Genomic DNA, 16,174 nt, shown 5'->3' with positions numbered 1-16,174 from the left:
GTTCATCTCTCTGTCCGACCTCGACCACAAACGATTATACCTACAGGAACTCCCCCCCCCCCCCCGCCTTCTGCAAAACATACGCTCATACAACAGTCGAGACTTGCTATTCCAGTAGTTCTTGCTGAATGAATTACTGAATGGAGAATGAAGAAGTGAATTCAAATTCGTATAACAGTGTTTAAGCTTCAATATTCTGAGAAACCAAATCATCACCGCCATCTTCATCATTCCCTTCAAATACGGTCCGTTTCGTTCTCAATCATATAAATTTAATACGAACCATCACCAGATGTCATGGATGTGTCAGATTAAGTATTTGGGATGATTCATGTCATATGTTTTGTTCCTCAAAAGTTTCGAGGGCAGTTAATTAAACTTTATACAATCTTGCGAAAAATAACAAGACAACCTAGGTATAGGTTTTACCAAGTAGAAGACCTGATCATGTCATAGGCATGGCGCAAGGACATAACACAGAAGTGTCAATTTAATTGTATTCTGCAGGTTTACACAAACCTCACGACACTGCAGCTTATTATAATAAATTTACATGCCACTCCCAAAACTGAAAGTACTTTATTATTATTATTATTATTATTATTATTATTATTATTATTAATATTATTATTATTATCATTATTATTATTGTTGTTGTTAAGCCTGTAGTCTATTACGATATTCCGCTACTTTTTGGAAGCTGTATTGAAGGATCTGTCCCAGTTTCTTTGTTGTTTTTCCATTTCATTAATAATAACCTGCAGCCAATTCTTTCTGTAATGTATTGCATTAAAAGTTCTCTTATACACACAAATTCTTCCCACGATTTAGTAAACGTCTATTTCGACATATTATTTTATTATAATATTTTATAACACCTGTGAAGGTAGATACATTTTCAGAAGCCACCACAGTCCAAAACTACCTAAAGTCTGCCCAACGAAAGAATAAAGTGATGTATACACACGCACGTGGTCGTGGGATTTCTTTTGTTTACTGTCATGTAAACAGATCTATAGAGAGAGAGATAGTGTGTGTGTGTGTGTGTGTGTGTGTGTGTGTGTGTGTGTGTGTGTGTAACAGATCTAGATCTATTACAGTTTTCTATGCGTTACATTACTTTCTATCGCTGGACAGAGTATAGTACGTCAAATATACAAATGGATGCCCACAGCCTATACTTAAACAAGGTTATACATTTAGCGCCATTCTTGAGGGTCGTACACAACAGCTCGATTATCATGAACCACAGAGTTCGATTCGCATTATGGTGCACAAATTGACGCAACCACTGAGAGTCTTGAAAAACCAAAGTATTCTGTGTTCATGAACTTGAGTTCAAACATTGAAAAAAATTACTGCATCTATTACACAAACTAATAAGGATGGGGTAAAATATTACTCTACATTTCATAGACAAAAACGGGACGAAATTATTTTCACCATTGTTCAAATTATTAGAAGTATGAGAGGAAATTCTATCCGCTTTTGAAATATGCACAATCCTGAAACTAATTACCATAATGCTAAAGTCGGTACTAACTCTGTGTGCAATGATACTAAACATCCACATTCCAACGAACAAAGCAGAGTATCTACACAATGCTAACAAACAATGAATTATTTTAAATTTCATAAGTATGTACGTGTAATACCTGTAAAATAAAACATCCGGTTCCCGGCATTACACTGACATTTGGGCAATGTGAATTTAGCCAGGATGTTGTTAAAGGTGGAAGGGCCATGTGGAGGCGTCAGCTGTTTGTTTTCCTTTCTACACACACAATGAGAACATGCGCAATATATAATCCAAATCATTTAAACTGAAACTACACTAACCACACACAAACATGTTTCAAAAACAATAATCCACGAACTCTGTCCATCAAGGGCTATTTCGTGGACATACTGGGATGTACAAAAGATCTGTATTTCCAGACATTCTGTAGGCTACCCACATTACACGAAAATACGGTGATAATTTCTTGTCGGAAGAAGTGAAGTAGACAATTACTAGCGACAAGCGATACCATTATCCAAAAATGAGTGTCGTGGAAATGACATACAGTACTTTCACATTACGCAGTTTATGTGTTTTGCGACAGTTCAGTTTCTTTATCGTGCTGTGCATGGTATTACCGTCTGTGACTTATTTTCTTGAACTATTATTTAAAAGACATTCGTAAATGAAATCATTCAATCTATATAGACACCAATTAGAAATTATGGTAATAAAATGAGTCTCATCTCATTAATGAGCGGATAAGATGAGGTTACAAAATCTCCTGAAAGTATAGGAGAGACAGTTTTTTCACATTACGTAGCCACACATTCAAGACATCTATGGAAATTCCATTCAGTGAAAACTTTCCGAGTTCATTGGCTCCCGTTCAATACTATCTCCGAACTATAAACTTTATTACTCTCCCTGCTAGCAACGAAATACGAGCTTTCAAACCGATCGTACAGCAAGGGAATGTTTTTGATTGCACTTAAATTTTAGATATAAAACATATCTTCGGTTCGTCTCACGTCTAACGAAACTCAATTCTAATCATAATCATACCATCATCATTATCAATATTTTCATGCTGCGCCTCCGAAGATTTAAAACTAATTTTTCTGTTGTTATTAAATAATTTTCATTTCATCTATAGGCTTACTTACAAAACTGCTTACCTCACTTGTCTCTACCATCATCTCTGATGTGGTATGCACTGTACAGATCCTAAATATACAATTTCCGTTGTTTGTATTCATTGGTTTCGTTTCTGAAAGTCCAACACTCTTCTCTATACAAATAAATAACCTTAAAAGAGTCCGTATTTGTGCTGACATATGCACTTCTTTTGACAGTACAATTTCTTAATTTTAAAATACATCTTCAGAACTGTATATACTTCTGATATAATCATGATATATAAAACACACTAAAACATGAATAAAAAATATTTGTTTTTATCACTTGTATGATTTTAATTGAATTTAATGATATCTGAAAATACTGAAGTTCCCTTACAATACTGATAAATCAAATGTTTATAAATGAAAATCATTTAAGATGTCAAGGTCGACCTTGGAAAGGATGCAACGAATGAAAGTAGAACAACAGATTTTACTACCTAATCCAATAAGAGAAGAAAAAAAAATAGAATCAATAAACTGATGTTAGATCTTCTGATGTTATTTTTCTTACAATATTAGCATTACTATATAAATGTACATGACTCAACAACCTAACACTAAGGCTAAGGCGCGCTGCTTCAAAACGTTGCACAGAAGTCACGGTCATAGGTGTGATCCCTTGCAAGGCACATATTTGTCCACTGTCAATGTGATGTCCTTCATGCACACTTTACATCATTAGTCATATTATGCAGGTTGAAAGAAAAAGCGAAAGGTACAATCTTATTACATTAATGCCGTCACGTTTTAAAGTTGTGTTTACAATCAGTACTTCATCCTTCCCCCCACTGCTATGATAGTTAAGTATGTATACACAGATATGATCATTCCTAAGAGCAGTGGTGTGTCGCTTCACCTTTGAAACGTTGGCATACGTCGCAAACGAGTTCTAATTTGTGCAACTCTAGCATGAACACCACTGAAATACACAATAGAGGCGAGTCAAGCCGCAAGTGCACGGTAGGGGTGGGGGGTAGAAGACGTAGTTTTATGGTGAGTACGGCTAAAGAACGAGCCGGCATTAATGGAATCCAGTGTACAAACTTATGATAATTTTTAAGTCGGTTATTTAAACACGCTGTCTACTAGGTTATTTAGCGTCAACGGGATTGGTTATAGCAAGATGGGTGGCCTACTTGGTGAAATTGTGTCGAGTATTCGCCATGGATTGCCTGACATTCGTTTTACTATAGGGAAAAGTCGGAAAAAAATCCAATCGATTAATCAGCGGGAATCGAACCCACGCCAAGCGCAGCTCAAGATCACTAGGCAAACGCGCTACCACCTGAGCACGCCAGTGGCTTATGGTAAATTCTAGGTGAATGAGAATTTCTGGATATACCTAATGAATAGAGATTCCATTAAGTTGAAACAATTCCAGTAAAGGTTTCAAAACTTTGTTCCTAAAACAAAATCTTCTGTATAATGGTGTAGGACCAATTGAAATATTCTGCATTAAAATTCCTTCACAACAGTTAACACATGACTCATAATAATGAGCAAATTCATGAAATATAAATAGACCTAAATATTGCTACACTTAAGAATAGCTCACTGAAGAAACTACTAAGTGTAGGAACTGTGGTCTCGATGTTCTCCATCCACTCAATCAGTCACAACTTTCGCTACAAAGTAATTTAAATGTATTACTTCCGTTACTGCTTCGACCGGAAGGAGCATTCACTAGATTAACGTGACCTTACACAAGAAAGAAAATAATCTCTGGTTGTGGTGCTCAACACTAAATTCAGAAGTAGAATTGCCCGTCAAAAACTGTCAACATTCACATGGAAAATGATAATACAATAATTTACTTAATTGCTTACTTACTTACAAATGGCTTTTAGAGAACCCAGAGGTTCATTTCCGCCCTCACATAAGTCCGCCATCGGTCCCTATCCTGAGCAAGATTAATCCAGTCTCTATCATCATATCCCACCTCCCTCAAATCCATTTTAATATTAACCTCTCATCTACGGCTCAGCCTTCCAAAGGTTCTTTTCCCCCCTCAGGTCTTCCAAATAACATTCTCTATGCATTTCTGCATTCATCCATATATGCTACTTGCCTTGCCCAACTCTAACGTCTGGATTTAATGTTTCTAATTATGTTAGGTGAAGAATATAATGCGTGTAGTTCTGTGTTGTGTAACTTTCTCCATTCTCCTGTAACTTCATCCCTCTTAGTCCCAAATATTTTCCTAAGCACATTATACAACAATTAGAAAAGTAAATTGAATATTTCCTTAAGTGTACCTGTCAAGTGAAATACAGATTAACATAAGAAATAACGCAGGCTAAAACTGCCAGAGAAAATTCATAAAACTCTAAACGGAATAACTACGAGAGTTCTAAGAAAGGTAATTAAAACTTATCTCCGAAAGAACAATACGATAGTAAAACTGTTCAGTTCCTAATCAAGGAGTAAGACTGAGAAATGTAAAGGCAGTAAGTGCGACTCTGCTGAAAGAACGAAAAATGAGGTTAGTATCCCCATAAATTTCAATCCTTCAATTTAAAAAGTACAATTAAATTACTGCAAAATACGTCCACACAGTCTTCACTGTGCAAGTGGCAGTACATTCGGCTATAAATCCATTAAATCCGGATTCGATTCCCGGCAGAACCAGAGTATGAATTTGCCGCAAGTTTTCTTTCAGCTTATGGTCTTATTCCATGCTGACCACATGACCAGAAGGTCAATCACTTTTGAATACCTATACTAGGCCTACACTCCATACTTTACGACTCCTAACCCTATGCACATCTGAGTGAAAAGATTCGTATCCAATAATAATAATAATAATAATAATAATAATAATAATAATAATAATAATAATAATGGAGTAGAGTTTTGAATCTGACCAGTTATCGGCCTTAGCGAGAGAAGCTTCGATTCTCCTGTAATTAGTGTCTTATAGCATTGCCAAGGTTCACTATGTAACGTAAAGGGCAGCAATAATTGGTGTTATGTTATAACAAGTTAATATACGTAAAATATACAATATCTCTCATCGTAAGTAACTGACCACTCGAAAACTTTACCCACAGGGCCGATTCTCGAACATGTCATATCCTTCCTGTTCCTAGCCAATAAATTTCCTGGTGCCATACAACAAATCTAGTCACAAATGTGTAAGATAGCGCCACTTTTCCATGCGTAGCGTGCATTTGTTGTTGGAACACGTGGTGAGTTGGCATCCCGTGCATCGACAGTGTTCGCGTGAAAAAGACGGACTAAATGCCGCGCAGGCGTTTAACTCTGCTACAAAGAAGAAAAATTCCTTGGCTTCGCGATCTTCAAACCTAACTCTCTTGAATTTTTTTTTGTGACGAGTTGTTAAGGACTGTGTGTATGCAACTAAACCACAAACTATTCCTGAACTGTGGAACAGATTATGCACATGATACAAATGGTCACTCCTGGCATGCTTTGGAGGGTGTACGTGGAGCTGATCAGTCATTTGCACTTGTGTATCCGTCAGCGTGGCAGATATGTTGAAAAGTATGGACCATAATTTACGTACGTTTACTGCAGTGTGTACATAAGCCGTTTATGTTTATGCTTACGTTTTCCATGACAATTACTCTAAATTTTGAATTCAATAACGAATGTTTCATTCATCACTACATGAAAAAGTGATGCCTTCTGGAGGGGACAATCGTGATCGAATCGAATGTACGGCAACAGGAAAGGTTCCTTATGGCGGTGGTATTCAACCGAGGCTACGCGAAGAATTTTAGAGGGTACGTGAAATTTAAAATAAGCTTATATTATACATTTTATAAATGATCGGAGCTAATGATTGGATTACAAATCAGTTTTCCACCACAATCTTCAGTTCCTCTGAACTGAAATGTCCCTTGATAGTGCACTGAAAATAAAATTCGAAAACTTGTCAATTTGTGACTTCTGGTATTACGCTCGCAAAGAGTATATGGAATTTAGTAGCATTGCCATTTCACCCTTCTGCCATTCCCCTCTACTTATTTGTGTGAGCAGAGTTTCTTTGCATTGGCATCAAACAAAACGAAAGACAGAAATCGCTTGAATCCAGAATCATCTCCGATACTTGCACTGAAGAAGATTTAACCAAGAATCGAGGAACTGGCGTGCAGAAAACATCAGGCATATCATTAAGAGGACAAAACCACTTAAGTTAATAATATAATAAGATAACTTTTCTTTTCTATGATATCTGCAATGTTGTTCCTTTGATTATTTATTTAACAGCATCATTATCTCTTTGATAGTTTATAAATAAGTGATTTAATAATTAATAAAATTGAGTTTAGATATAGTTACGTATAATTTGAATTAGCAACTTTGGGGTTAAGCATGAGTGGAAAAGTGTCTCTAAGGGTACGAGGAGGAAAAGGGTTGAATACCACTGCCTTGCAGCATAGATATAAAACAAATTCAAAAATCGTCAAAATTTGTCAATTTTCCGAGTGATCAGTTACTTATGATAGATCCTATAAGACGGAAACAATGGAGATGATACTGTCCTCTACAGATTTAAATAAAATACGTAATTATATGCACAAGTCTAGTATCAAATATGCAACACCATTCACTTCTCCTCGTCTATCCAAATACCCATACTAATTCCTTCAGCAATTTTCAGAATGGTTTTCACCAAAATTTCGCCTTCTGTCAAAGTCCTCGCGGGATGGAACGAATCTACATGTCCAATTCTTGAATCACATTACTGCATAATGTTATAATAATATGGTCACCTCAGTTCCAGTCCCATCAGATGCAAATAGAAAGGACACAGAAAAGATTTTTACGTTACTTATATTTTAAAAAAACATCACGTGTCGTCTTATGAAAAGCAAATTTTTTATAATCAGTTACTTTTTTAATTTAATTATAAAACTTTAAAATCTAGACGATTAATAAACAGCCAAATTTTACTCTATAAGACTGTTAACGGTATACTGAATAACTGATTTTCTTAAATTCCTTCAGTTCAATGTAAAAAAGAACAGTATTACGTCACAGGCAACCTTTTGTTACTCCAATTCCTCGAACTGTTTCTTCAAGAACTCTCCGATGTTTGTTATGTGTAATACTTACAACTCTCTTTCTTTAAACTGTGATTTTCAATTAGATTTCAGTTTATCAGTTAAAAAATTTCATACAATATTAAAAAGAACTATATTTCCTTAGGTATTTAAATTATGAATAACTGTATTATGTTTTTATTCTAATTTTGAAATAATTCTGTATTATCATAATGACATTTGGCATTAATATTAACTGCAATATTATATTCTAGCATCTATTATGTACCTTTCTCTCTTTCGTTTGTGTTGCTTGTTTTGTTTTTTCACTATTATGTATTTTGTATATGTATCAATGTAAGCCAGCTTGCTTCTGTTGGTGGTGAAATTTAAATAAATAAATAAACAAATAGGTCTAAATAATAATCGTTATGGCAATAGTGGCAGACGTGGTGTTTATAAACGTCCAATTCAACATAACGGATCTATTCACGATCAGCTTATGAGCCGAAAAATGAAATGTACGAGTATTCAAAAACAAATATAAAATGTGGACTACTGAAAGCGTAACGTGAAATTCAAATGGTTACATTACATAATATTCTACTGTGTACGCTAAAAGCTAAAGAAAATAAGGCAAATGGACGTCACATATAGATATGCGTTACGTAATGGTTTTCCAAAATAAACATGTGAAATATGATCTTCACATTAATTGTTTATATATTGGAAAAGTTCACATACGCTTTGTTATTAGAATGCTTGAAGAACATTGCAAGCTAGCGCTCGGAAAAATTACGCTTTTGTATGCCCTAAAAGCTTTATTTTTTAATACGAACTCAGTAGCTGTGATGGTTGGTGAACAAAGGGACAGGCAGTCATAATTCTGTAGCCTCCTAAAGGCAATGGATTTGTGTTTGTCTCACATCGTCCATATTTCATACGCGATTTGCATCCCATTAAAATGCAAGTCGTGCCTGTCATGATGGCAACGGCAGATATATTACAACCCACTTCGTCAATACAAACACACAGTAATGGACTAGCTCAAGGAAAATATTTTGTTCGCATCGGTTCTGTATTTGAAAAGTGCAGAAATACAAACCGTTGGCGCTGTGGAAGCAGTTGCAACCCTAACAGCGGTATTTTTAACAGCACGTTACGAAGGGTGAATTTCGGATCGTTGAAGGAAGGGGGTTGTACCAAGCTGAACGGGTGGCAGCTGCTTAGCTACATAGAACTTTGCAATCTACCCTGACTATGCAGGAAGAAAACCGATCACCACGCCCCCTGCTCACGTTCATTTGGGTCAATGTTCGCAGTCAATTACCTGTTCAGTGAAAAAGAAACAAGTTCTTTAGAGCGTATACATTTGTTTAAACCCAACTTCAAGAACAACAGCGAAGAATATTCAAACTGTCAGAAAATCAAAGTTTTACAAGCTATTTACGTAATTCTCATCCAGATCACCACTAACCGAGGATTTTGAATCACCATAAATAGGCTAATCATAATCAGTGAGATTCTCTAGCCACGTGATCAGCGTGTAGCAATATCAAAGACTGAAACAACACAACCCAAAAAAGGAATACATACCCATTGGAAATGAATCTCTATTTTTCTATCAGGGATCGAATCTGGGGCTGGGTTAATGGATAAATGTATTTTCTGCGGTAACAAAGCTAGAAATTAAAATGCGTAACAACTGCCAACCAACCTGAACATAAAAAAGGCCTGTAAAAAGGTCTCTATAATCATTCGTCATGCTGCATTACATCTTCGGCCAATAATAATAATAATAATAATAATAATAATAATAATAATAGGTGCACGCAAATGTACGTTATTCCTCGTCAAATTCCGCTCTACTCTTTGCTGTAGACTACTGTCAAAAAAGTGATGCATTCTCGCAAAAATAATATTTATTATAAAAGTTTTTAAGTGAACACAGACACTCGTACGATGAATCATAGTATTTTCAATTTCTATTTCATATATTGCAAGTCTTTGCTCACCTTCTACTCATTTATATAGTGTCTGTAGTATAGAATTATTCTCTTATTTATTTTTCTCCCTTTTTCGTATTTCAATTGCAGGCGTAGTTGATGGCAGTTTATCATAATTTATAGCCTGGCAACAAACATTTCAAAATGCGCAGAAATCAAGTGCTCCTACCGGTCATAGTGGGGATTAAGTCATTTGTCATGCAACTCATGGAGAGTAACGTTCTGCTCCTGTAAAGCTGTTTACTCTACATAGCATTGTTGTATTCGAACTACGTTAGCGTATTTCAGATCCACCTCCACCTTAAAGTGCAAAATGGCCTACCTCCCACGCCTCTCACGTTATCAGTTAGTGGGCGTGAAGTATGACATCATGCGCTAAGAAGGAACGGAAGCGCTATGTTTAGTCTATTGTCATCTACAGCTACAGCCTAAAACTTTCCTTCTGTATAGTTGGTAGGTTAGTCTTTAGGGTGCAGGCTTTGCTATTTCATTGCCTTTTTTAAGTACCGGTAGGCTATTTCGCCTTTGCTTTCTCAATGACGAATGGGTTTACCACATACCGGTACTAATTTTATCCTGTAAGTCAGAAGTCAATGAAGGAACTATATGGGTTTACCACATACCGGTACTAATTTTATCCTGTAAGTCAGAAGTCAATGAAGGAACTATTTTTGCCTGAAAGAGCGTTGAGTGTTATAAAAAAAAAGTACGACAAATAATTTTTCCTTTTCTTTATCGCCGTTTACAATACAAAATAACATAAACCATACGCCTGTGAGTTGTAAATAGAATTGCGCGATATGTGTGATATTGCCAAATATACTCTCTGGAACTCCATGGATAAGAAAAGAATTATTTATGTAACCGATGATAGTGAATTTCTCGAAGTATTTAAGGGGAAATTGTTCAATAAAGTAGCTGAAACTTTTTTAACAAAACTTATTCTATAAAAAAAAATGCAATACTAATGAACTGAGATAAATGAAAGAGTTTAAATAAAGAGCCCGCATTCACTTAGAACCAATAATGTGCGAGTTTATATCTCTATGTTACGTATTTATTTTCCAAGTATTTAAGTTACCTAATAATTTTATTTTAGAAACGAGTGTATTAAACGATTATGCAAAAAAAAATGTCGCACAGGTTACTACGTCACAAGATAAAATATCACTTGAATATTGGCACAACATACATTTCCCACGTCTTTTTTATTTTCCCTGTAACACAAGCATGTCAACACAAATCTCATAACATAAGTAAATATGATACACTACTTCAAAGCTTATGTAACTTTAGTAGTTGATAGAGCGCAGCAAAATATGAAAACATCAACATGAATAATTTATGTAACCACAGAGCTACAGTTAGTGTAATAAAAATATATAACAGTAGCGTATCCAATTATCATAATAAGGAGACATGCCAACATTATATTAACTAGGGAAAACATATACTTAGGCCTACAAGCTTACATATCACAAAAGCATATAAATGATGTGTATTAATCACAAAAAGTAGCACTAATGCAATATTTATAAACATCTGGCTATTAAAACACACGGAACAGAGTTATAAAATCTGTACTAAGTAAAAAAAAAAAAATTGAAAGAGAAGAGAAAAATAAAGGTACGCGTATGGTATACATTTATTGACATTTGTTAATAAACAAGTTCATGTACACATTAATTTGTAGTTTATTTTTTTTTTAATTACGAAGTTCTATTACGAGTCTCATATATCCTGTCAGTCTTCCCCCTCCTCCTATTAAATTCGCTCCTATAAGAGTAACAAGGAAATTAACTTTGCTGCATTTACTAAAATACATTTAATGTCACTGCTGTGTAACATAGCCTATTAGAAACAATGAAAATCAAACCACATTCAAATCAGGTTTGACGAAATGTTTTGCACACACTTTCTCCTAAAAACGTTATAAACTGAATTAAAACTGTGTATAAGGTTGACCCTGCGTGTAAAAAAGGGCGCGATAAGTGGCGGTTGCAATATAGATGATGTTTCAATAGCCGAGCTTCGCAGTATCTCATTGTATTATTAGTGAGAGCGATTCCACCACAGCGGTCGGTCAGTCTGCCTTCCCTTCTGATGTCGGGTAGCTTGTCCGCCTATTCAATAGTTTCGAGTCCAGCCCGTGAGTTACATAATAACAAGGTGGGGAAAGCGATGAGGAGAGGAAAACGAGAAGAGAGAAAGACAGACACTGGATTAAAATGGGAAGCTGCAAACTAGCTGGACCGGTGTTGCTGCATGCTCCTGCAGTGTTGCCATATCGTTCGGTGCCGGACGGGGGGAAAAAGGTTTTAGTAAAATGTACACAAAGTTTAAATCCAATTTGTGGAAACTAATACGATGCTCGACGTGAAAGATTCGCATCGCGAACGGCAAAACAAAGCGGACTCTCATAGCTGAATATCTGCTACGCACTTTATTCCCCCTTGTTGCTCGTCTTCCGTTCCCCCTGCACGAACTTGTATCTTCGGTATGAACGAGACTAGCTCTACGTTTTTCCCCAGCTTAAAAAGGTGAAGGGTAGCTTCCAGGAAATGTATAGTACCTAACAATATGACGGGTTCGTAAACACAATGCAGGGTGAGTCTAAGGGGAGGGAGAGGGTGGTACTTGCTGGGTGTCCCACCATACCAAGTGACAGCAGCTGCCTTTTTAAATATAGAGATTGTAACTGGACTGCTCTCCATGAAAACCATTAGAGGGAAGAACCTTTAAATTAGCCACCTAAGTTATAAGAATTTTCAATCTATCCTGATAAAAGTCCAACTTTACATGTAAACACGTTTTTCTCACACAATTTTATAAAAGCTTTCTTTATTAATTAACCGTAGAAATTACGGATGAGTTTGTAATATAAAAATCCTAAAAATAATAAATTTAAATTCCCAAAATAACTAAAAAAACCGCCCATAAAGTTCTGTAACGTACAACACTGCGTCTATGCTGTAGCTAACTACTATGAAGAATATTGCCTTATTAAATAATTTTAAGGAAAACTTTAAGATGCTCTTTTTTTTCCGTGCTCTAATGCCTCTTCGCGCTACCAGACCAAGGGCAACGTAATGACGTCATCGCGAGTGAGCACGTGGTAAGCTGGAGAAGTTTACAGTACGCACACCCACAGAGTAAAAGGGGAGGGGTTGCCCATGGCAACCTGATACAATCACGTCTTGTCAATACATTAGAAAATAACACAAACACGTTTCCATTAGTAAAATATCACATAGAAATGACCATATCGTATAGAAAAACATAATAGAAAGAATGCTAAAAAATGAATTCTTGTTACATATTATAATTTTAATAATAAATCATATCCTAAATCGTTTATCACGAAGTTGTACTTGTTTACATTGTAGGAAAATGGAATAGCAAAATGAAGCGTCAAAGGTCAACTGTCAGTAGTCTGAAGAGATACATGCAATATAAACATGCAAAGAGGAGAAAACATGTAATTCATCAATCGTGCCAATAATTATAATTATTTAAAATGTATTTATGTAATGCACAACGAATATTAACTGCTTAGGCCTATCATTTTTCTGAGAATTTTAATAATCATTATTAGCAAATAATTTGCATGTCTAGAGTACAAATGCCGGATAAACTCCAGAACATGGATTGCACCCTTTCCCTCTTACTTCAAAATTCCAACCTTGTGCACACAAAATAAATTATTGGCACTGAATATAATGATACGCATTCGACAAACGCAGACAAATCTGCTCTTTTTAGTATTTTAAGACATAATTTGGTAGGTGCAATCCATGTTCTAAAATTTTCCCCAAATGCCAACAATAAGCTGTCAAGAGATTGATATAGGGTAAGTAAATTTCGTGTACTTAACAGAAAAAGTGACATACTATACAAATTAAGATCAAATTAGATACAGAGACTCAAGTTTACCATAATGTATGACATTACGGACAGGTATCTGAATTTTAGACTCGTTCTAAAAATGTTAATAAATGAATCGACTTCAAATTTTAAAACCATAGTAACAGAGCATGCTGTAGTACTCACCTTAGGAGTTTCAGGAGACGGGACATGGCTGTCGGATTGCCGCCGGTGTTTGGTTGGTGAAGACGACTGCCGTTTCTGTGATTTCTCACCGCTAGAATTCGCACTAAGAGACTGCGGCCGACAAACGGGTCTAAATAAGCGTCCTTCTTGACTAACTAGTCCGCGAGCAACGGCACGTTTCACTGAGATCCGTAACAACGATCTAAAATCCACATCATCCGACGCGAGATTCACCGCATGAGATTGCCGGATATATTTTTCAATATTTTTTAAAGTTGAACCGTCTCTTTCGTTTAGTTCACGGGTTGCTTTTGCAATCACTTTCGACAGATCTGTCCCTTTGGAAACGTTCAACTGCCGACTCTGAACTCCTCCAGGATCTTTGTACGAACTCTGACCTTTATTGAATACTTTGAGCACGCTGCCCTCCTTGACAGCATGCTCTAAATTTTCCGTGATCACATTATCGTCGAAATTATGATGCTGCCGGATCGCATGACAAATCCTCTGAACAGACGGTCTCTGCTTCTGACTTCGGATCTTGCGAATGGCTTCCAAGATCCACGTGGTCCATGTTGCATGGCTCACTGTTTCTTGATCTTTCATGATCACAACTTATTCTTTGCTGAATATAATACCAATATTATGTCACTAGGTTGTTCACATCTAACCACCGTTGAAGAACATCACTGCACTGCACGCGCTCACATCTTTCCCTCATTCTGTGACACAGGCTCCGGGCGGGAACGCATGGTACCGGGGTCCCGCCTTTCGCCTCGTCCCCTTCTTCTTTCACTAATCTTAACGAGAACAACAAACAAGCATCTGAAAAGAAAATAAAAAGCAACTTATTTTAGTAATCATAAAACACAGACAAATCTATTTTCATCGCAAAATATTACATCTGTATGAAAACAAAGTTAAAATAAAGTAACCACTACCTACCACTACTAATTAATGTAGATTCTCACCTACAATAGGCCTATCGACTTTCAAACTTACACTGAATAATTCTCCTACAGATATACTTTGTCACAATACTTATGGCACGAACTGTGTTTCCTCTCTGTAGAGCACAAAAGAAATGCTGTATAACACGTAACACACTGATCTTAAAAACTATTTACGGCACATGATCAAACACGTCTTTACTCCACAAGGCCAAAACTTGACTCAACAACAACGCAGAAAGCACCGCGAGTCTCCCCGTCCCACTGCCCAGGGAGCGTCAGCATACTTGGGCATGCCCGCACCCCCTAGTCCGTTCCCCTTAGCCGAGCTACAGCTGCCGCGACATTTCACACCCTCAATTTTACAGACAATGGCATTAAATTCACAACACTACACTCCACAACACGATTAAGCATAGCTTCAACATTAATATCATAACCAAGCGACACGGATTGCGTCATTCGTTTGCAACCATTTTGAAATCCAGAACAAGCTCGTACAATAACCAGTGTCCGAATTCTCGTCGGGCAGCCATCTTGGGCGGTTTTACCGATTCTAGATTCAGGTCAATTCTTTCTCTGTTGAATCGAGGTAGCAACATAACACAATTTTAATTATAAACATTCAACCATAGCGATGCCTGATGTAACATGTCGAATGCTGACGACACAGCGATCAATTACATAAAAGCCTCCGAACACAGAGCTCGCACACACACCCGGACGCGGTAACTAAACTGGTCACTCTACGCTTAGCGTGCATGAAAAAACACTTTCCTCACTTCCTAGAGCAATTCTCGTTTCAAAAACGACTTACCTTCTTTTTTATATCGTTTTCTTATTATATTTACAAGTTCATTCGATTCCACAAATAACGTTTAACAACATTTAATTACAGTAATAGCATGAAACACGACAACAGATCACCGAATCAACAAAGGTATACACTTCTGACAAGATGGCTACCGCGCATCCATACAGCAACGTAGGCTATAGCATAAAGGAGAATCTGAAGTTTGATCTACGGCGGTAACACCATTTCAAAGTCAACTGATTCATGAAATATTTCTGAAGAATTTTAAAAATATTTTTCTGACATACGCATGTTATAATAAATACTAATATATTAATAGAAGTTTGTAGTACTTATAAATAAAATATGTTTTACCTTATATGCAATGAACATTAATGATATAATGAATTCTTTTGGCGGGTGATCAACGGCACAAAAATAAACATGGTACGCTTAATTTGATTGGCTTCTAAGGTTTCATTACACATTATCATTGGATAAATTCCTCTAATCGGTGCGAAGTGGCTAGGTATTTGTGTTTGATACAGCCGTGTAACATAAAAGAATTTTGCTCATTGGTTCTCTATGTGAAATGTTTCAGATGCAGAGATGATGGGAAAAAATAATAACTCATTAGTTAATCAATTGAGTGAGAAAATATAAGGCGCTAACTTTCGATGC

General features: G+C 36.3%; 1 protein-coding gene across 5 annotated transcripts in view; it reads right to left on the bottom strand.

Moving 5' to 3' along the window:
- Positions 1-15,672, bottom strand: part of enok (enoki mushroom) — a 300,499-nt gene extending 284,827 nt beyond the window's left edge. For 4 of the 5 annotated variants that reach the window (XM_069843715.1, XM_069843718.1, XM_069843719.1 and 1 more), the window contains exons 1-2: positions 15,518-15,672; positions 13,751-14,575 (exon numbers count right to left, since the gene is read on the bottom strand). In XM_069843715.1, the coding sequence (XP_069699816.1) occupies positions 13,751-14,356 (606 nt within the window). In that variant the 5' untranslated portion in view covers positions 14,357-14,575; positions 15,518-15,672. Of the gene's footprint in view, positions 1-13,750; positions 14,576-14,695; positions 15,449-15,517 lie in introns of those variants that run through there. The other variant, XM_069843716.1, reaches the window with a different exon arrangement.
- Between the last annotated feature and the right edge of the window lie 502 nt (positions 15,673-16,174).

The sequence above is a fragment of the Periplaneta americana genome, chromosome 13 (genome assembly GCF_040183065.1).
Source record: "Periplaneta americana isolate PAMFEO1 chromosome 13, P.americana_PAMFEO1_priV1, whole genome shotgun sequence".
In the NCBI taxonomy this organism is placed as follows: domain Eukaryota; kingdom Metazoa; phylum Arthropoda; class Insecta; order Blattodea; family Blattidae; genus Periplaneta; species Periplaneta americana.
The sequence above is the reverse complement of the archived record's forward strand: the minus strand, read 5'-3'. Positions and strand labels throughout refer to the sequence as shown.